Source organism: Pempheris klunzingeri, chromosome 3 (assembly GCF_042242105.1).
Source record: "Pempheris klunzingeri isolate RE-2024b chromosome 3, fPemKlu1.hap1, whole genome shotgun sequence".
NCBI classification, from domain to species: Eukaryota; Metazoa; Chordata; class Actinopteri; order Acropomatiformes; family Pempheridae; genus Pempheris; species Pempheris klunzingeri.
Window position 1 is genome coordinate 19,281,090 of NC_092014.1, and position 23,316 is coordinate 19,304,405.

Consider the following 23,316-nt stretch of genomic DNA (forward strand, 5'->3'; position numbering starts at 1 on the left):
ATCAGCAGCCTTGGTGATGAGGGCTCATTGCACAAGTGTTCTTCAGGCGAAGAATCGTATCATTATGTGAGTCTCATCACTGCTTCTCTACAAAAATTGATTAGATTGTTGAATGTTTAAAAGCAAGTCTTTTACACAATATTTTTGCAGGCTTGACCACAAAAACAGTTCCCATTAATGGTGTTACATATCCAGTGGATTGAATGCCCTGTCTAGTCATCATCTAGTGCACACAATAATGCATTTATGAGTTAGTTTGTTGCATCTGGGTTTACCAGATGTCACCTATGGGGTGCTATTACCCTTTCAGTTACGTTATTCTACTAACAGAGGGCACATACAGGCTGGGTGTGGTACACCGCTTTTCACATGCTAAACTTCCTCTTTGTGAAAACTGCTACATGTCGAAGTGTCCTTGGACAAGATACTGACACTGACACTGATCCACCCAACAAGACATTGAGACATCGCTTGACTTAAGTCAAGATGGCGCCATGAGAGTGGCAGCCAGTTACAGCAGCTCTTCCAAACTTTTCTAGTTTCTGCTCTATTTTCATGTGTTTTTCGTGCTTTTTGTTACTGTTTAATTCACAACTAGTCATAACTTTTGCACATCAACCATGGATGTGCAATTTGTGTCAGTACTAGTATGCCTCACACTGTTTTTGGCATTTTTCAAGTCTGCATCTGGTGACCCGTTCAGCCACGGCTCCATTGTTTACACCCGGGAGCAGCTGTTGGCGCTGTGCCAAGCCGGGCCTCCTCTGACGTGGGAGAAGCCTGACATCCCCGCTGAGCTCCGGAGGAGGAAGAGAGGATGCAGAGCCAGAGTAAAGCGTCGGGAGAAGAAGAGACAGTACAAACCATCCGTACCGTCTGTAATTATGGGCAACGTGAGGTCTCTCCCCAGCAAGATGGAGGAATTAACAGCGCTGACCAGACTGCAACGGGAATATCGGGAGTGCAGCATCATGCACTTCAGAGAGGCATGGCTTAACAAACTCACTCCAGAGTTGCTCGTAACTTTGGACGGCTTTGGCCAGCACAGTCTCCAGACTTAAACCCCATCGAGCTGGTTTGGGATGAACTGGACAGAAGAGTGAAAGCAAAACAACCTACAAGTGCCACACATTTATGGGAACTTCTGCAACAGAGTTGGGAAGAACTTTCTGAAGAATATTTTATTTCCATTATAGAAAGAATGCCACGAGTGTGTTCAGCTGCTATATCTGCCAAAGGTGGCTACTTTGAGTCAAAAGTTTAGAATAAATGTTGGTTTATAATTGAAGTTAAAAAAGAAATCATGGAATCACCATGATTTCTTTTTTAACTTCAATTGTTTATTTGTTCTATGCTTTCATTTCAGAGTACAATGAGACATTAAACTGCATAATTTTCAATAAAAAACTGGAAAAATTGGGGTGTTCTAAAACTTTTGACTGGTAGTGTATGTTTAGACATACAGCATTCATTGTGTCCAGGAGGGACATCTGATCATGTGGCTGGCGCTCATGAACTTTCCACTTCCATGAGGAAAAGAATTCCTCTGTGGGGTTGTGGAGTGGAGAGTAAGTCTGAAGGAAAACTGACACCATCGTGGAATGGGCTGTAAATCACACTGTTACTAGAACGTTGAAGGCCCACATTGTCCCATACGATCACATAATCTTCTGGACTCTGCGTCACCTTCCCCTTTTCCTCATCTACCACAAGTCTTTCAAGTTGCTCGTCAAAGAATGAAAATAGGCGCTGAGTATCCCAAGTAGTAGTTGATGTATTTCTTATTTTTTACAGTAGGTTTATACAGTGGGGCAAAAAAGTATTTAGTCAGCCACCAATTGTGCAAGTTCTCCCACTTAAAAAGATGAGAGAGGCCTGTAATTTTCATCATAGGTACACTTCAACTATGAGAGACAAAATGAGAAAAAAAAAATCCAGAAAATCACATTGTCTGATTTTTAAAGAATTTATTTGCAAATTATGGTGGAAAATAAGTATTTGGTCAATAACAAAAGTTCATCTCAATACTTTGTTATATACCCTTTGTTGGCAATGGCAGAGGTCAAACGTTTTCTGTAAGTCTTCACAAGGTTTTCACACACTGTTGCTGGTATTTTGGCCCATTCCTCCATGCAGGTCTCCTCTAGAGCAGTGATGTTTTGGGGCTGTCGCTGGGCAACATGGACTTTCAACTCCCTCCAAAGATTTTCTATGGGGTTGAGATCTGGAGACTGGCTAGGCCACTCCAGGACCTTGAAATGCTTCTTACGAAGCCACTCCTTCGTTGCCCGGGCGGTGTGTTTGGGATCATTGTCATGCTGAAACACCCAGCCACGTTTCATCTTCAATGCCCTTGCTGATGGAAGGAGGTTTTCACTCAAAATCTCACGATACATGGCCCCATTCATTCTTTCCTTTACATGGATCAGTCGTCCTGGTCCCTTTGCAGAAAAACAGCCCCAAAGCATGATGTTTCCACCCCCATGCTTCACAGTAGGTATGGTGTTCTTTGGATGCAACTCAGCATTCTTTCTCCTCCAAACATGACAAGTTGAGTTTTTACCAAAAAATTCAATTTTGGTTTAATCTGACCATATGACATTCTCCCAATCCTCTTCTGGATCATCCAAATGCTCTCTAGCAAACTTCAGACGGGCCTGGACATGTACTGGCTTAAGCAGGGGGACATGTCTGACACTGCAGGATTTGAGTCCCTGGCAGCGTAGTGTGTTACTGATGGTAGCCTTTGTTACTTTGGTCCCAGCTCTCTGCAGGTCATTCACTAGGTCCCCCCATGTGGTTCTGGGATTTTTGCTCACCGTTCTTGTGATCATTTTGACCCCACGGGGTGAGATCTTGCGTGGAGCCCCAGATCGAGGGAGATTATCAGTGGTCTTGTATGTCTTCCATTTTCTAATAATTGCTCCCACAGTTGATTTCTTCACACCAAGCTGCTTACCTATTGCAGATTCAGTCTTCCCAGCCTGGTGCAGGTCTACAATTTTGTTTCTGGTGTCCTTTGACAGCTCTTTGGTCTTGGCCATAGTGGAGTTTGGAGTGTGACTGTTTGAGGTTGTGGACAGGTGTCTTTTATACTGATAACGAGTTCAAACAGGTGCCATTAATACAGGTAACGAGTGGAGGACAGAGGAGCCTCTTAAAGAAGAAGTTACAGGTCTGTGAGAGCCAGAAATCTTGCTTGTTTGTAGGTGACCAAATACTTATTTTACCAAGGAATTTACTTTAATTAATTCATTAAAAATCCTACAATGTGCTTTCCTGGATTCTTTCCCCCCATTCTGTCTCTCATAGTTGAAGTGTACCTATGAAAATTACAGGCCTCTCTCATCTTTTTAAGTGGGAGAACTTGCACAATTGGTGGCTGACTAAATACTTTTTTGCCCCACTGTATGTAACACAATAGTAATTTAATGACAATAGTAATCATGCTCAAAAGTTTTGGCGGAGGGTGAGTTTAAGTGAGAAAATTTCAATGAAATTTAGAAGGATTTTGTGTCAAAGAAATGAAAAGTGATTCACAGTTTAGTCCACATTGCCTACTGCTGTGCTGACTGTGTGAAGACTCTTGAATAAAATGGACTTCGCATCATCTGTTCTGAAATAGTATTCTCTTTCTAATCTCAAACATAAGAGTAAAATTTATATTGTTCAGGAGTGAACACATCAACGGCTGAACTAAAGCACCATTTGCAGTCTTGGCAGTTTGCAGCACTGACACTGGGAACCACACTCTGGCCACGTTAGCACTTAGTCATTTAATGCATCCTGGGCAGATCTTACCAAGCTCACATGTGGTTTGTGGTTTGAGATGCATTCAAACCCGTGTTAGCATTTATCTGATCCTCAGTCAGTGTGACAATCTGTATGAGTGAATGTGAATTAGAGCCCATGAAGACGACAAAATGTCTTGCATGCAAGTGTCTTAACTCTCATCTGGATTTTATCCAGACACAAGACACTTGACAAGTGATGATGATGACAATAATAATGTGTAACTTGATTTTTTATTTGCTTTGAAAATATACAGAGGGCGGAAACCATAGATGTGTTTCCTCAAGTTGGTGTGTGTGTGTGTGTGTGTTAAAAGGAAAGGGAGGAGCTTTAATCTTTAGTGAAAGGAGAAAGGAAAAGTTATAGTTTAAAGACTGGTTGGAGTGACGTGATAATTCCCTTACACCTTGCGCTTTCGTTCTTTTTGTCCACTATGACAAAACTGTGTGTGTATTACTGTCTTCTCTCTGGTGAGTTTATTTTTTCTGTATTCTCTTTATTTGCACCTACTGCAGCTTGTATATAAATGCCGTAGCTGCTATTTCCATTTAGTCATGTACTTTTTGAAAAAAGGTTTTGCTTTCAAAAATGTGCATATTTGAATAAATGTATGCATTTTCAATATTACAATAACAAAAAACTGTTTCCACTTGTAGCTCTGAGAGTTGTGGAGGTGAAGATTCTCGAAGTAAATGGAGTTGTTGGAAAAAATGTGTCAACAACATGCTCAGACTGGACCGGTTGGACTACTGTAAAATATAACAATAAGTACTTTTGTAAAAGTCCATGCAAGAATGACAAGCACATCCTCATCAAAGCAGCATTTGGAAAGACTAATTACAAGAATCGAATACAGTTAACTAACAGTGGAGATCGTTTATTGTTGACCTTCGTTAATCTTCAAAAGTCAGACACCAATATATATTACTGTGGAGTGGACAGAGTTGGCCTGGATTTATTCAAACAGGTGAATCTTAAAGTTACAGATGGTAAGTTTATGCTCTTCTGTCTTTTCTTTATAAAAAAAAACTCCTTTGTTAAAGAGTAATAACTGCCCAAATAGTTGATACATTAACACATATATATGTGTATATATATATATATATATATGCCGTGTCTTTTATTTTCAGCTGAGGCTTCCAGTCCTAAGACAACTCCAAAAACAGTTATTGTTGATTCTACTCTGACATTTGTGGTTAAGAGCAGCTTCACAATATCTTCAAATGGCTCGGAAATTACTGATATATCTACGTCATACATCATCCATTCTACAACAACTACTACACCAGGAACACAAGGAGATGGTATGAAGTGTACTTATCTGTACTCATATATTTAAAATATAGACATATACGTTCTACTGTTAACTGTAGCTGCAGTGCATAAACTCCATGGCTACAAGTATGAAATTAAATAAAACAATTGCATGCTTTATTAACTAAAAGATTGCAGCAATATCAATCGAAAAAAGACCATAAAGCATCACAGTTGTTGCTTAAGATGACGTAATAACAGTTGAAACCTATGTTCAGATACAGAGCCATTGCCAGAATCACATTATGACATTTTCCAGCCTAATGCCGCCTTAATTTGGGTACTTTGAACAATTCAATCTAATTTTGCCCCTATATACATTTTCTGTACATTCAGTATTCACACATCCTGTGCAAAGCAAGTTTCACTTATAGCAAAGAGGATATGAGGAGTAAGATGTGGTTGTTACACTTGTTGTCATCTCTCTTCCTCTTTCTCTGGCCAGGCAGTGCACTGTATTTAATAATATGTGTCGGTGTTATGCTAACCATAGTGATGGTCCTTCTGCAAGTTATGAGGAAGATGATGAAGAAACAACCGAGTAAGACCCATAAACCACCACATATTGCAGAAATGTAGCATCATCAGTAACATCAGCCTCCAGCAGACATATTAATAAATGTTGTCCTATATGTTTTCAGAAGTGGTTTCAAGTGCTGATGTGCCCCAAGAAGACGCACAAGAGGTGATTTTTCTGTAGTTTGAATCTGAAACCACATGAAGGGCTGTTGCTTTCTATTGGCTCTCCCACAGAAACAACTTGCTCCTCTTACAGCTCTGGCATTCCTTTCTCACCTCTTACTTTAATGCTGTTTAGGACACCTTTACATTGTGGAGCTCAGAGCTGATAAACACAAAGAACACCTAGAATATCAGGTCTTTGAAAATAATGATAAAAAAAAGTACAGTACACTTAGTACACAACAACAATGCTACTGTTTGCCTAGGATGGAGACAGAGGCTGCTACTGGACAAAATATTTTCAGCTGGTTACTCTTCTTGCATGCTTTAAGCTTATTTAGACAAGTCGCTGAGGTCTGAAACTAAAAGCCCATTTCTCATCCAACCCCAGCAGCCATTAGACATCACTTTGAGCAGAGAGGCAGTCTGAGTGTGTCTTTGATCCAAGTCAAGGCTAAATTAAATTTCAGGAGATTTTATTAAAATGGCATGTTCAAAGAAAAGAATATGTTCAATATCAAAGTCTGTTGATTTTAGGGAAAGGAGAAGGCAAGGGTTAACTTTATGCTTCATTTTTTAAAATGTATGTCCAAAATTTGCATTAGAGCTACATTTTAAATTCTTCTTCTTCTTCAACAACTTCTTCTTATTATTATTATCATTATCAAAGTTATTACAAAATGAAGATAGTGTGGGATGAATATTATCATCAGTCTGACACATCTTATCTTTACAAAGCTAAACATAAATTCTCTGGTCACACATAAACTTGGAAATCTTGGAAATCATCATTTACACAATAATTTCTTCAACTAAAATATTGAAACCCAAGATCGTCACTGGTAAACACTTTGTCCACCATTTTAAGGCAATTTTGTGGTGACAAACTTGGAAAATACTAGCTGTATAATATACGATAGCAGGTTTTGTTCCCTCTATTGATTTCTGCAAGTCTCAACAGGATGTCACTAAATCACCCACAGCTAAATTTACACATCACAAGTATCAGTCCAGGCACTGCAGATAAACAGGTCAGAATATATCTGGTCTTCATATCTTCCTGTGTCACTTCAGAAAGGGCAGAGCAGCAGAAATCTTGGCAACACCTTCAATAAGAACATGATATCAACAGTTTGTAATTAGGGTGATTGTTCCTTTACTTTAAAGGCCCACGAAGCTCAGGAAGTACCACCCTAAGAGATATATTTGAAGTTGTCTTTAATTTGTTGTGTGTGAGACTTATTTTAGCAACTTATTTTTAATTGTGTCCCACTTATAGTGTTATTTATAATGCTTCAGTAATGCTTTAAAATGTTACTACTGTTTAACAGTTAAACTACTATTTAACCCTTCTTATGTTCTTGTTATCTTCCTTCTGTTTTGTTTAACTCAGCATTTTCAGTGTTTCTAATTACTGTTTTGTCTTACTGTTTTCTATTTCAAGGAATATCATGAAATCAGACCTGTAGCCCAGCAAACTGCCAGCCACCCTGCAGGGGTTTCTACTGTGTTTTTCTATGCAACCAGCACTGACCTCGACAGTGTCTTTGTTGATCATTCCTACCACCGAGACATTCAATCAGCAACTGAGAGTGTTAATTACTATTCAAACTATGCTTCTTTAAATTCAGCTTCCAGCTCTGGTTTCAACTTTTGGGGAGCACATGCAGAGAGCAGAGTCACAGATCCCCAATATGACTTGGTGTATTCTGTTGCGGAGCTAACTGGACAATCTGAACCAAATCAATTTGGAATCAATGAAAATGACTCCATCTATTCCCTGGCTCAGCTACCACAGACAACCTGAAGGAGGCTACTGTAATCAAAATGAATATGTTTTGATCAAACAGTATTGATGACAATTTTTTAAAATGGAAATTACTTTATGTGTGGAGGTGTAATCATTATAAATTCAATTAACCCAACTGGTATTTATGGTCCATGATGCTGTGAAAGAGTGGACACTATTGTAACCAATGTAGACAAGCCACAAGAAGAAATGAACAGATGTGTTATTTCATTGTTCAACAAACTAATACATGGAGTTTGATAAAAGTCGTATATAAATTCAGGATTTTAAGATACAGTGGGGCAAAAAAGTATTTAGTCAGCCACCAATTGTGCAAGTTCTCCCACTTAAAAAGATGAGAGAGGCCTGTAATTTTCATCATAGGTACACTTCAACTATGAGAGACAAAATGAGAAAAAAGAAATCCAGAAAATCACATTGTCTGATTTTTAAAGAATTTATTTGCAAATTATGGTGGAAAATAAGTATTTGGTCAATAACAAAAGTTCATCTCAATACTTTGTTATATACCCTTTGTTGGCAATGACAGAGGTCAAACGTTTTCTGTAAGTCTTCACAAGGTTTTCACAGACTGTTGCTGGTATTTTGGCCCATTCCTCCATGCAGGTCTCCTCTAGAGCAGTGATGTTTTGGGGCTGTCGCTGGGCAACATGGACTTTCAACTCCCTCCAAAGATTTTCTATGGGGTTGAGATCTGGAGACTGGCTAGGCCACTCCAGGACCTTGAAATGCTTCTTACAAAGCCACTCCTTCGTTGCCCGGGCGGTGTGTTTGGGATCATTGTCATGCTGAAACACCCAGCCACGTTTCATCTTCAATGCCCTTGCTGATGGAAGGAGGTTTTCACTCAAAATCTCACAATACATGGCCCCATTCATTCTTTCCTTTACATGGATCAGTCGTCCTGGTCCCTTTGCAGAAAAACAGCCCCAAAGCATGATGTTTCCACCCCCATGCTTCACAGTAGGTATGGTGTTCTTTGGATGCAACTCAGCATTCTTTCTCCTCCAAACATGACAAGTTGAGTTTTTACCAAAAAGTTCTATTTTGGTTTCATCTGACCATATGACATTCTCCCAATCCTCTTCTGGATCATCCAAATGCTCTCTAGCAAACTTCAGAGGGGCCTGGACATGTACTGGCTTAAGCAGGGGGACACGTCTGGCACTGCAGGATTTGAGTCCCTGGTGGCATTGGGTGTTACTGATGGTAGCCTTTGTTACTTTGGTCCCAGCTCTCTGCAGGTCATTCACTAGGTCCCCCCGTGTGGTTCTGGGATTTTTGCTCACTGTTCTTGTGATCATTTTGACCCCACGGGGTGAGATCTTGCGTGGAGCCCCAGATCGAGGGAGATTATCAGTGGTCTTGTATGTCTTCCATTTTCTAATAACTGCTCCCACAGTTGATTTCTTCACACCAAGCTGCTTACCTATTGCAGATTCAGTCTTCCCAGCCTGGTGCAGGTCTACAACTTTGTTTCTGGTGTCCTTTGACAGCTCTTTGGTCTTGGCCATAGTGGAGTTTGGAGTGTGACTGTTTGAGGTTGTGGACAGGTGTCTTTTATACTGATAACGAGTTCAAACAGGTGCCATTAATACAGGTAACGAGTGGAGGACAGAGGAGCCTCTTAAAGAAGAAGTTACAGGTCTGTGAGAGCCAGAAATCTTGCTTGTTTGTAGGTGACCAAATACTTGTTTTACAGAGGAATTTACCAATTAATTCATTACCTATGATGAAAATTACAGGCCTCTCTCATCTTTTTAAGTGGGAGAACTTGCACAATTGGTGGCTGACTAAATACTTTTTTGCCCCACTGTATATCAAGTTTGATTTTACAGTATGTACAGAAAATTTCTTTATTTGATGAGGAATCAATGAGATGCAAAAGCTTCCTACTGTTTCAAACTTTATGTTAAGATTAAGATGCACCTTTATTCATATATAAATTCACATATACACAACAGCGACATCAGAAACTCAATGTCAACGGAGCGGGACAGAGGCTCAAGTGCAGACAACAACACCCAGCACGCAGTTTGTGTATTAAGAAAAGGGGTTTTATTCAAAACGACACAACAAAGTAAACAAAACACGACAGGTAGTAACCGCCGGTAGTATCCGCCAAGCAAGCCGCCGCGGCTGCGGATCGGTCCGTGAAAGGGGAGGCTACTTAGCTAGACAAGGACACAAGTGTTAGATCAGGAACTAGGAAACAAACTACTGATAGTAACTGGAGCTGGACTAACCGATGGGGATCTACGGTCCGGCGTCGGTTAGTGGACAAAGTGGGTATCTATGGGTGAAGTGGATGGAGAGCACTCCCCGCCGCAGGTGGCTTCAATTAGTAATCAGCTCCGACCTAGACAACCAACAGAAACACACACAGAAAACGCCTCTAGCTCCCTCTAGAGGTGGGGGTCCTGACATTCAATTTACACTGAGAATTCCAGTGAAAAGAAAAAGAAATGATGGAAAATATAATGCAAATATACAAAATGTACACAGATAAATAGTTGTCATAGTTGTAATAGTAATAGTTGAATGTTGCCAAATTGGAGTCCCAAAGCTGTGGTGGAGTAAATGAGTCATGCTTTTATGAGGGTCAACAGGAAATTGATGCAGCCACCCAGTATTAGTTGTGGTGTATCCTTTGTTACCGCCATGTATCAAGTAGATTCATAATTGAGCTTCTTCAATATCAGAACAATCAGAGGAAAACTTGTTTCCCCATAGCGCTATTATACAGCCCACAACTGTTCCACTGTTCATGACTCACACTGGACAGCTAAATGCAAATCTATAACTATTCAGATGTGAGGCACTTTCAGCCCACTTGAGTTTCTCTTTTTAACATCAGTAATCCTCTGATGTGTTTTAACGTAAATTCAAAGTTATTACTATCTTGCTGCAAAGTTTTACTTCCACATGAGTGAACGTTTTGTTTCACTACTTATTACAGACACAGGACACAGAACATTTACTTTAGAAAACTCTCTTTGAGAATTGAAACTTTGTATAATGTGACCCATTACCCTTGTTAACTTGCAGAATATTACACAAGTGTCTTTATTAGGCAAGGTAGAAATATGTTTTTTTTATAATTTTTTTTTTTTTTATTTGAGTGTTGATCTGAGTTTTGTACTTTTATCCGCAGTCATGTTTTGTATGATGCCCAATGTAAATTTCATGCATTCATTCCAATTAATAATTCTTTTTGAGTTGCGATGAGTTGGATGAGAAGATCGAGCCCACTGTCACATCTGTCCATCACGTGTGAACCTTAAGGGAGGAAACAATTAGCTGTGCTTAGCCTAAAGACTGAGACTATTTGTTACCTACTGATGGTAGTTTTAACCTAACAAAAGGCTGTGACAATATATTGACAAATGAATAATTTCAGTGACAATCATGTGGAAACTCATCTGCTGATGAAAGCCAGGGGATGTGGCTGAAGGTTTTGAAAATTGTCTAAATAAATCAGTTGTTGACAGTTGGTGGGAGACAGGACACAAACTGAAGTCTGTCAGATCTCCTCTGTAATGCTTTTTGCAGTTATTTGGACAATCACAACTCTAAATTTAAGCATTTGAAAAAATAACCGATGCTGTCATTTCTACTTTGGGTAGTTTAAAAAAGGTGATTTGTTTCAGGTGTGTATTTTCAATTTGCACATAAACACCTGAGAGTAAAAGTTGGTGCACCGATTAAAGCAAAATGTGACCAAGTGCAATGGACAAATACTTTGCAGATGAAACATCAGATATACAATGAGAGACTGTAACGTTCCTCCAATTATTACAACACATATACAAATGCTGCATATCTGTCGTGTTTTCATTATTTTCCATAGGCTTGACCAGTGCTTTTTTTTCATGACGTCATCTCTTTACACCCTTTTCTTCTACATTGGTTTAATGGCATCTGACTGGAGAATTAGCTCCACCAGATATTTACTTTTGTGCACCAAACTTCTAAGATTCACACAACAGTAGTGGATTGTGCTCTAATTCTGTTAAATTTGCTCTGTACTTAGTTAGAAAGTCTACTTTTTATTTTTATTTCACTTTACTAAAATTTTATTTCACACACACCTTTAGTTTTAGTTTTTAGTTTGGATTTAATTAACAATAATTGTTGCATAGTACCAGAAACCAGATTTTCCAGCATTATTGTGCACATGAGAGATGGCTAAGGTTAAGTAGTTACTGAATCATGTACTGGAGCTGTTAGATTTAAAAGTGGGAGGAGATGTGAGTTTGGATGGATAAGCAGCATAGCTTTATAAATGAATAAAATGATGGCTGTTTCTTTTTGACTGTGACAAAGTCCATCCAACCATGTGATGCAGACAACAATGATGATGAAACTACAGACTTGCATTTCTGATAAAACGTAACAAACTATGATACACAGGGTTTATTTGCTATAGTGTTGATGGAGCAGCATGACGATACAGAATATCTCCATAGCCAAGGACAGAGATGAATGCTGACTGCAAAGTAGTTTTACAGCTGGGAGAGGACAGACATAATTTAATTCTATACAAGAAGCCTAGTTTGATTTTTAATGATTGATATGCAAACGTTGAATAAGAATCTTAAATGATAGATAGCCAAATCCCAGAGTATGTGTGTGAGTCAGCAAGAGTTAATATGGGTTCTAAGTTTTAATGGCAGCATAGTCAGAGTCACTGGAGGAGATGGAGATACCATGTATTTGGTCTTTTGTGCTTTTCAAACTAGCTATGACACAGCATTTAAACAAATGGCTCAATCAGGATTGACTCCCCATTGCCTCAAACGGTCAGTTTTTGGCACGTCTGTTTTTGGCCTCATTTTCCAGGCCAGGAGGTTGCTGCTTGGTGGGAACCCATTTCTGAGGGTGAAATGGCTTGACTCAAGAGCCATCAGCAACAACAGTCTGAGTTCTCTATGTCAGGTATGAGTGAAACCAATTCCTTCAAAACCTATAGACTGTAGTTTGTAGAGACGGATTTTCTTCTCAAAGTTTTTAAGCACAAATTGTGACAAAGGCAATATGTAATATGTTGAATGAGTCAATGAGGGCACATAGTTAAAAATGTACCAATGATTGTAGAATTTTTGCTAAGAAAGTAAAGTTAGTATTGGAAAGCAGTTTAGTATTGGAAGGTAGAGAGTGAGGCACTTTTCCACAAAGCTGGAATCATGCCTGATAAAAAGGTTTGGCTAGAAATATGAGCAAAATGTGGACAGATTAAGGGAGGACTTATTGGAATAGAAGATATTCAAAAAGATTGTTCAAATGTCTTGCATGCTTTTGACCATCACAGAGCTTTTTAAAGATCTGCACTGTTTATCAAACTAAAAGAAAATTTGCAGTCAGAAGAAGCTGAGGCATTTGGGACTCCCTCTGATGGAAAGATATGGTACAGACATATTAAATAACATTAAATAAATTAAATATTAAAGAGAGGAAATGGTGATTAAAGGTTTTAGCCATGGATAATCTATTGATAATATGAACAGATACTTGTTGTGTATTATTCAGTGATGCTAAAATGTTCCAAAATTAGGTGGAACTATCACAGGCAGAGAGAGCTGACTGATAATAATTTGATTTAGCCGATCTAATCGTGCTGGTGCACATGTTGTTTTGTTGTCTAAAGGTTAACCAGTGCTCAGGGGCGCCACTGGATCAAGCCTTGGAGTCGCCTCTGATGTTGATGGCAGTGGAAAAGTGTTGGGAGAATCTATACCTGCTTTTAATTCTATGTTTTTCTAAAAGGACCATGTCCGTCAGCAACAACATAAAATGGTTGTGAAAAGTTTTCACAGCAGGGCCAGTAACAGAGAAACTATTGGTAATGTTAGAAATTCACAAATCATTTAAATAAGATCCGTAAGACTAAAATAATTTGACAGTGAGATTTAGGGATTTTAGTATCTGTGACACAGGCGACATGATAGTGATCATTAACTTCAAGTGCTAAAAATCCAGAGGTATTGTATTTGTTTGTATGATATGTGTATGAAGTATGATATGAATTAATGTGGATGTGTGAATGTTTCTCTATGAGCTGAAAAAGATAAAGTTTGAGGCACTGTTTTTTTTATTTGTTAGATTGGTCAGAGAGACAGTCATTGGTATTTAGGCAATAGTATTGCTACACCTTGGAGTTTGACGCATTTAGCTTGATGGGCCAACGGCAACAATTACCAAAATGCATTCATGGTTAATAGACTGATGGCTAGACGTAATGAAACAAATCAATTTTTGTGCATGTATGTTTCAGTCAATATCTGTCTTTTCACTCTCTGTTTCCACATTCTGCTTTTACAATTTGACACACTCACTCACACACACACACACACACACACACACACACACACACACACACACACACACACACACACACACAGCAGAAGTCACCTTGGCAGCAGGAATGCCCTCCAGTAGCTGTTCTTGTCAGCGAGAGCAGCTTGATGTCATTGTTATTGTTGTTACTGTTGTTGAGTACATCGGCCACCAGGGGAAGACTGCAGTGGCCTGGGGTGTCTGCTCTGTTGTCAATGACAGTCAATGACACTCTGCTGCTAAGTGAAAAGGATTAGCCATCCCTCTCTCTTCCTCTCTCTCACACGCACACACACACACACACACACACACAGTAAAATACACTGACTGCACTGGTTTACGAAGTATATGAGAAATGTGAAAACGATTTTTTAAAATTTTCATTTAACATTCATTTCACCAGAAAATGTCATATTAAGATTAAAAATCTCTTTTGTGTGGGAGTCCTGGCCAAGACAGGCAGCAGCACAAAACAAAAACAATTTAATGAAACAGACACAACGCAAGGACATAAGGACATAAGAACAAAATGCAGCACAGGCATCAGAATGGATTTAAAAGCATTCAAAGAAATCATATCATTAAGTTTTAAAACAGTCTGCAATATATTACCAACTGAGGGTGCAGAATACCTGAAAGCCATTTTCCCACTCTTTGTAGGAACATTTAGTTCAGACAACTTATAAAAGTCCTGTGACAGCAAAGAGTACTGTCCATCCTTCGTCTATGAAATATTGATATATACATTCAGTTCAGCAGGCCATCCCGCCCTGAAGTAAAGCTCACAGTGCTGAGTCAAGGCTTTACAGTTTGTAATGAAACAAAAAGAAGTATGATAAGCTGTATCAATCATATTCGATGCCTAGGCAGGAACACACATATGATCCTCATAGTCTAACACAGGCAAACACACAACTTGTTTCTAAAATAGAAATGTAATTTAAGCCTCAGTTTATTCACCAAGTGCTGTACATATGGGGTAAAAGCGGAGTTAACTGCAATAGGAGTTAACCGCTGATGAATATCAGCATTAAGAGGAAATTTAAAGTGAGAATATCTATTTTGGACAGCATTAAAAGCATTTTGCAAATGATCAACAACTGCAGCAAGGGTTGATGCACAACAGTAAATAACCGCATCATCGGCATAGAAATGAAAATGAGCATCTGGCACATCTTGACCCAGATTATTTATATAAATGTTGAACAGAAGTGTGCCAAGCACAGAACACCCTTGGCGCACCCTTGTAAACAGACAGAGCAATGCCTAACGTGTTTGACTCACTTTGACTTAATCTGACTCACAGAGGTGGTTGGAGAACCAACTAAATGCTTGCTCTCATGGCCTAATGATAAACAGTTGGTTATCCCTCCCTTAAACTCTGTACTTCCTAAAAGTAGCACATTTATTTATGATATGAGTGAACCCATCATAGAAAAATGACCAGGCTGTTATAAGATATCAGCTCAACTCTGCTCCAATTAAAATTAAACAAATCATGATAAAACTCTTCTCCATTAAAATATTAAAGATTTCGCTTACAAATCAAGTGTGGTCCAGGTTTAGGAACCTGGTATTCCTGACAGCAGCTATACGACCTAAGTATAATTGCTTAGGTCGTTGCAGAAAACACACATAGCAGAAAATGAATGTGTGAGATCAGTCAAAATCAGATCCATTAAAGTGGACCTCTCAAGGCATTTAGGATTTGGGTGTGTGGGTGAGTTAATCAGCTGTGTGAGGTTAAAAGGCTTGCAAGGAGATTTAAAATCATTAGATACTGGGTTAAGCAGATACCAGTTAAAATCACTAGCTAAAATAATGTCACTGTAGTTGAGCTTAGAGAAAAGCTCTCTCAAGGACTAACAGAAGAATTCCTATAGTATCCCACTCCAGTTACATGGCACTTTCCACTTCAGTGATAAGAGCTGTAATTGCTTGCGTATTGATTCAGACAAAACTACAGTGACACAAAATGTTGATTTGACATGAAGAACAACCCCACCACCTTTTATGATTTATGATGGAGAGAGTAAGATTGAAACAGCATATGTTCTTGTGAACATATTGCCTTTACTTTGTACCGACACTAGACACCCACACAATCAGCAAACTTCCATTCACTACACGCAGAGGAAAAGCCTGATAGATTTTTCCATTCGACTATCCCCAAACTTACAAATGTAGGATCTTGTTTTAGTTTAAAGTACTTTGAAATACTACAGATTTAAAATCACTAAATACTGTATGTGCCAACTGCATTAGTGGTTTTGTTTTCAACATCTGGAAATGTCAATGCTTCCCTGGTGTTTATTACCATAAATTAAATATTGTATTTCCCTGAGTGGCGAGTTTGTTGTGTGACCGTTACACAGAGCTCTGGGCACGCCGACAACAGACATTTTTCTTTATTTTATCACTTCAGAACTAATGATATCTGCTTGATTAATTGAAAGTTGAATTGTTATGTTGCCCATACACTTCTGACACATTGTGTGTTGGGAGACTTTGTTTTGAAAACATCTTTGGAAGAACACAATTCATATCCACCCCACATCCATCACACAGTATGAATCCCCAGCTTGCTGTTCTAAAGTAATAAAGAAGAAACACTTCAAAACATAAACACAAATATGTATGTACATGTTCATTGGAGGCCGTAGCTTTCCTATGGCAGACCACAGTGTAGAATTTAGAGTCAGGTATTAAGATCCCCCTACTTGGAACTGTTCACTCCTTTGTGGGGAAAATTTGTTTAACAGTCTTAAATATATGAAGAGGTAGCACTCTTGTTATGTGAGTGTTTGTGCCTTTTAATGTAGGCAATCTCTTTGAGCTACTGTTGTAGAGCAAAATTTTCTTTAGCTCTTAGAGATTTTTACATGGGCAGCACCCACCTTGTGGGCAGCTTTATATGTTATGAGTCTTTCCATCTTTCTCTAAGGAGAGAGAGTTTTATAACAGTGATGTATAGAGGAATATGTGTGTGAATGCCAGTCCCATGGGCAGACTGCTCCGTCCGTCCTAAAAAATACTACTTTTGCAAAATGTCACTAAAACTATAACCACACGTAAAGACCTTTGAACAAAGTACAATGGAATGACATGAACAAAATGTTACAACATTTCCACTGCACCAGCTATCGGTGCTGTCCCTTATAGCAAGAACACCTGTGTGAGCTATTTAATTTCAGCCTGACATACAGCCTAACACGTTAGTGAGTGACCTTCTGGCCCCGTGACCACTTCACCTCTCACAGTGGGTTTTTTCTTTTTGATTCTTTTTTTTTTTATTGTAAATCTTTGCTGGTAACTGAGTTTAGCTCAATCATAAAAGTGTCAGCGACACTCTCCAGTTAAAGTTTTTGACTCGCCAGCCTGAAAAGATATACCGAATGCCATGAAAACAAAATGAAACACCAGAATACTGGGAGACTTGATGACAGGCTGCAGACACACAGACGAAAGAACCCTAAATGTGACTCCATATGGAACTATGGACCCTGAAATTTAATAACAGATGATTATATATGATCGTTTCACAAAGACACTCACTCCCCCACCCCACTATTTAAGGTTTTAAAGTGATTGCTGTTTAATCATGTCTTTTCTACATATTTTATGCATCACACACATGCGATTTATGATTCTACACCTATCGTTTATGACCATAGTGACTGATCTTAAATTTGAATAAATGCGTGTATTAAGTATCACGTTAATAAAACTGTAAAACTTTTCACTGTTTTGGCATGAAGCATTTCTCCACAAACAAAGTTCAGGCACTGGTTTCCTCAACATACAATTAAGAGCCAACGCAGTTAATCTCAGCATTAATATTGTCTCCAGAGATCTTCTTTGTTTTCTTTTACCGAGTCATGTGTGTAGATTAATGATTTTAAACCTTCTTTATTTCAGTTTAACATTTTGATATTGTTTGAACTTTAGTTTCACTTTTGAATCATCTTTTTGTACTTCAGTTAACTCAGCCAAATTACAAGATTCCAACAGCCGCGGGCTTTTAACCACTTGTGGCAGTTGAGGTATTTGTCCAGAGACTGTTCCATTTCATGCTGCGGTCTACCCCCAGCTGAGGACAACAGCTGACCGAATCTAATGCCACTGCCCCACCACTGCTGCCCCTCTGTGGGCATCACCTTGCTGGAGGGTTGTACAATGCTGTGATGCAGGCTAACAATGAAGCTGAAAAGAGCTCCAGCTCTGGGGAAACACTGCAACAGTAGGAAAACTTTACCGGGGTTTGATTTGAGTTGATGTTGGAAATATTGCTCTGTAGTCTTAAAATTAAAGTAAGATAAGTGATAATTTTCCAGTGTCTGCGCTCTAATAGGCCTCAACTTCACACTTTAATTTACTATCTTCATAACCTAATTAATCATTTTATTCTCATTATGTCAGATCATTCATTTCTTTTATGTTGACTGTTTTTTTGCTTTCCTTGTTTAGTATTAATTTTCTGCCATTATATAAGCTCTATATTAGTTATCATCTGTATTCTCTATTAATAATGATTTAATCAATTTTCAATAGGGATTTAGCTTTTGATAAATGACCTAGCATTCAAAAGGCTAGTGTCTGTGTGTTTCCTTTACGGCAGAAGTCAAAGGTCCCCGGGGAAGTTACCACTTCTGATAGTGATCAGATCGTCTAGTTGATTAATGCGATTAATTTGATATCCTTAATTTTCCTTCTATATGAAGGCGGTGCCCCCTTTCTAAACAAGAGCAAAATTAAAATTAAGTGCACACTTATGACAATATTATATTTATTGAGGTGAGGTTGAAATTTCGGTGTTGATAGACCGGCTGTCAACAAACAAGCAAATCAGAATTAGTCCGATTAACTTGGAAGGACAAATGATACGATTATTACCAAAACTGTCTGTTGTAGGAATCTATGACACTTTGTGGTTCGGCGTGGATGTGCCATACTTACCATAGCTGTGCACACCATGGGCTGTATATAAAGACGGACGACATGACGGCTCCCCTATACTGAAGCCAAAACATCTCAGTGGCCCACTGGTGGCTGGCTGCAGTGCAGATCATAAAGCGGATGGGAAATGGGCCAAACTAAAAGATCAAAGTACACCAAAGATGGTTTCTTTCATTTTAGATGGTTATCACTCTGATGTATTGTGCTCAAGTGTTCATCTTTACGATCAATTCGCTTTTAATTAGTTATTCTATTAAAAAAAAGGAGTATGATGTCATGGTTGACAGCCTAAGTCTGTGCAGTAATGGCTGTGGCTCCCCCTCAGATCTCTACTGCACAGACTCTCGCTCCAAATGATGTCACCACTGCAGGATGGCAGCAGCTGCATCCAGGATATTTTGGTTTTGTACAATGGAAGGAGGCAGAGACACATTGATCTAAATATTTAGTCTATGGTGCACACCCACTATTTTCCTGTACAATAAGGGATTTTAGGCAACATTAGGAGTGTGCTCACATTCAATTTCACCTTCAAACAAAGTGGTTTGGCTAATGTGACTGTGTTCCGAGATCTCAGCAATGAGTACATTACTCATCATCAACCAATAAAACTGATGGCTGTTGCTGCAAAGTTAAAACCCAAGTTGTAATAAATAACAAAATTAAAGATTTTAGGCAAATTGATTTCATATCTTAACCAATATGCAAAATAGACTTCATTAACTAATTGATTTCTTTTGCTTTGAAAAGAGATTATTGTACAATTCATGACTTTTCTGTGGAAATTTCTTTTTAATCAGTGAGAGGACTGTAAGATGTTTACTGTTATCTCTCATTGAGCCATAATACTGGCATCTGTTTACTTTGGTCAGACATTTGTTTTAAACATGATAAGGGCCACTGACAGAACAATCCTCTTTTGAAAGTAACACTGTGGGATTGGCAACTCTATTCAGTCTAATGGGACACAGTATCGATTCAATAGTGGACAAGAAAGCTTCCTACCTACATTTGTCACAAAGGAATGCTGGATATTGTACTGTACATCTCATGGAATAGGACTTGAGCCAATTAAAAACCTTTCCAATCTCCGTTCTGAAATCAAATTGACCAGGTTATGAGCACACCTAGCGTTCTTAAGTGCCTTAAGCTAATTAGTTTCTACCCCCTGCCCATGCCTCTAAAGTCAAAGCTAACAATTACAGTCTGGCTACCCTGCATTGCTCTTTTGATGCTAGCCAATTACAGCTACTTTCAAAGTCATATCATCCAATTACCTTCTCTTGCCACCCTGAATTCTGCAGACCCATTAGCCAATTAAAAATCTCGCACAATGAGTGTCTACGGCACACACAAGCAGATCCTGGAAGCTGTGAATCGACATCATGAAAACACATCAGTCCCTCAATCTTTTTCTTAAGTTCAGACCCCACTATTACCAGCTATCAAAGCCCAAATGCAGTCCCCTCCAACTTCAGCTGAGGCGAAGCCTGCCCCTGTGCACCCTCTCTCCTGATAATATGACACTTTAAACTCACCTTCAGTAGAGCAAGATAATGATAACACAGAGATGGCTGCTCGGGGCGCTGCATACGGTTTAGGTGTCTGGAGTAGGAGTGCAGAGAGTTTCAGAGTTTGAAGTTCCTCATGTCTGTGTTCGACTCATTGATCTGGCATGAAATTAACTGCCTGATCCTGTGAACTTGAAATGAACACCATGTCCTAGAATTCATATACTATTACTACCATAACATACTCTGTACATTAAAGAGAAGGCTTATGTAAGAAACATGACTAGAAATAGGCCGTTGTTTAACATTAACACTGCAGTTTTTAGAAGTAATACTGTTGTGGTTGGGATGGTAGATTAGGCAATTTCCTAGTCATGACATTTTCAGTTTTCATTTTCATTAAAAGTTTTTTCTTATTCAAACACATTTAAACCTTTCCTCAGCATCACTTTACATCAATCGTATGTTACGACCAGAAGCACACACAAGAAAACGGACTCTAAAGCTGGACGCGACACAAACAGATGGTAAAAAGGTGCAGTTTATTGTTGAATACGATCAACAAAGACAAGACACCAAAAACAGACACAATCCAAAAAATGCTTGCTGAAAAATACTAACCTAACTAGACTAACTAAACACTGTCAACGACATACTAATCCTGATTAGGATGCTGGAACGCTCGACACAAGGGCACAAGACACAAACAATATATACACCAGGGAAGGCAGCTCAAGTGGAAACATTCAGGATGAAACAGATAATCACAGGAGCAGGAAACCCACAAGGGCTGGAAGTCAAGGGGTTTGTTCTTTGTTGTTTGTTCAATTATGGTATGGTTAAAGTTAAGGAAATATCATGGTTATGGTTAATAAATAGCTGAACAGTAATGGCAGGTCTTTGATGGGTTATGAACTATCTTCTCCTTCAATACGTTTGATGCGCTTTTACTTTCTGCCCCACTACACACAGGGCACACTACATTGCCACCATTGGATGTAAATTGTGTGGTGCTAATGCAATGCGTGTAATATGAATGTAATTCCTGAGGATACTGGGCTTGTGTTAAATTCAAAGGTACTGTCATAGATTTGCTATTAAATAATCCTATTATCACATTGAACGCATTTATTTGTGTGGCACCTTTCATGCAAAGAAGCAGCCAAAAGAGTGCTTCACAGACTAGATAGTATTATTCCATGAACAATGATTACAATATGTGTGGATTTTATTTTATCACTGACAGAACAGAACTTTTCTTTTACAAATAAGTGGTTACCTCTTCCAGCTCATGCGTGGCTTTTACTGAAATGATGACTCATAGAAAAGCTGCCATTGGCGGATAAAAAAACGCTGACAGAGTAGTACTGAGATATCAGAGAAAACAGCGGGATACAAAATAAATGTACTAGAGAGAATGCACAAGAGACAGAGTTTGTGAACGATGGTTGTCTTTTACACACACACATAAATGAATATATACCGTGTGTATAAAACTGTGCGAACAGCTGATGCTTGTCAGTACACTGCTGTGACTGAATAGTTGATCAATAAAGGATCTGAAACTCATGGAGCTTTAGTTAAATTTTAATGACTTGGACTGTTGCTCCTTAATTGTATGTGTTATTTGTTGTAATGAATTATTCCTGCAACACACGCTGTGATGAGATGCAAGGGCCAGTACTGCAACAACAGAGAGTCAGAAAGGCTGCTATAATATGCCAATGCAGTTCCATTTGAATAAATGCAAGAAAGTATTCACTGTATTAGGCTTGGTGGCTCATATTACTGTACCTCAGCCAAGTACTGGCTGGTACATTTACATTTGAATTTTCTTATATTCCCCTTTTGAAGCAGTCCAGAAACACCCTCAATTACTGTAAAAGTCTTCTACTGTAATTGCCTGGGCAAATTTACAGTGTTCATGTCACTTGAGGTGTATTTACTTGTGTGATTTGTTATTCAGGTGGTTTGGTACACTTGCAGTGTGATAGAAATGTATAATTTCTCCATCAAAAGAATTAAGCGCAATCACTTATTACACTTTTACACTAAGAGCAACTTTTGTTGCTCTTAGTGTAAGTGTTTTTTAATAACAGTTTTTTAATAACAGATAATAACAGAAGTGTTTTTTTTTTAATGAGGTTTTAATTTCCTGACAAAGACCTTACCAATAATCAAGTACTTTTTAATTTTAGCCATTCACCTCGTACCTCTGAGTTAAATGTCTTATCAGCTTATTAATTCAAAGAATGCTGCAGGTGATGTAATTGTGAAATCCTCAGTCACATATTCTTTATGTGGGTCTTGTTAATATTTGTGACATGCAATGTTCATGTAATGAATAACAGAAATTAGAAAGGTCATACCTACACACTTATTGGCAGCTCCATCATGGCTGTTGCTCTGAACATTTGTGTCCATTAGCGCACATATTGTATAAACTATACTTAACCGCGTTGTTACTTGTGTTACTTTCATCCATCCTTTTTTTCTTTTGTCTCCTTTTTTCTCTCCAGAACACTGCTCATGGGATGCACCCCATGTGTTGTTTTCCTTTGCTTTGATTCTTCTGTTATCATAATTTAGCCAGATAAAACCATCTGCCCCCATGGTAAAATGTAATGATGGTGTGAATTACCTGTTCACTCTGCCACTAAATTGCCGCTGTCATTTTTAAAACTGCAGAGACTTGGTGCTGGGCTTGCTCCGTGACTCACCCCAGGGGTCACAGTGTAAATTGTGATACCAACCTTCACATCTCCTCCTTTCATCATTTATCTCTCCAGGAGGTCAAATAAAAGACAAAATGGGGATTTGTTAAGCAAACAGTCTCCAGGGTGCCTGATCTTGTTGGGATTTAGTCCTTTTGTCTGAAATATCAAAGCTGTGGAAGAGTAAAGATGATATTAAAAC

At 38.7% G+C, this 23,316-nt stretch overlaps 1 protein-coding gene across 1 annotated transcript; it reads left to right on the forward strand.

The window, feature by feature from the left end:
• The first annotated feature begins 620 nt into the window (after positions 1-620).
• On the forward strand, positions 621-7,594 carry LOC139198776 (uncharacterized). Its single transcript, XM_070827716.1, has 6 exons — positions 621-1,047; positions 4,449-4,781; positions 4,923-5,096; positions 5,552-5,647; positions 5,748-5,791; positions 7,232-7,594. The coding sequence occupies exons 1-6, from the start codon at positions 621-623 to the stop codon at positions 7,592-7,594; spliced, it is 1,437 nt and encodes a 478-aa protein (XP_070683817.1).
• The last annotated feature ends 15,722 nt before the right edge of the window (positions 7,595-23,316 follow it).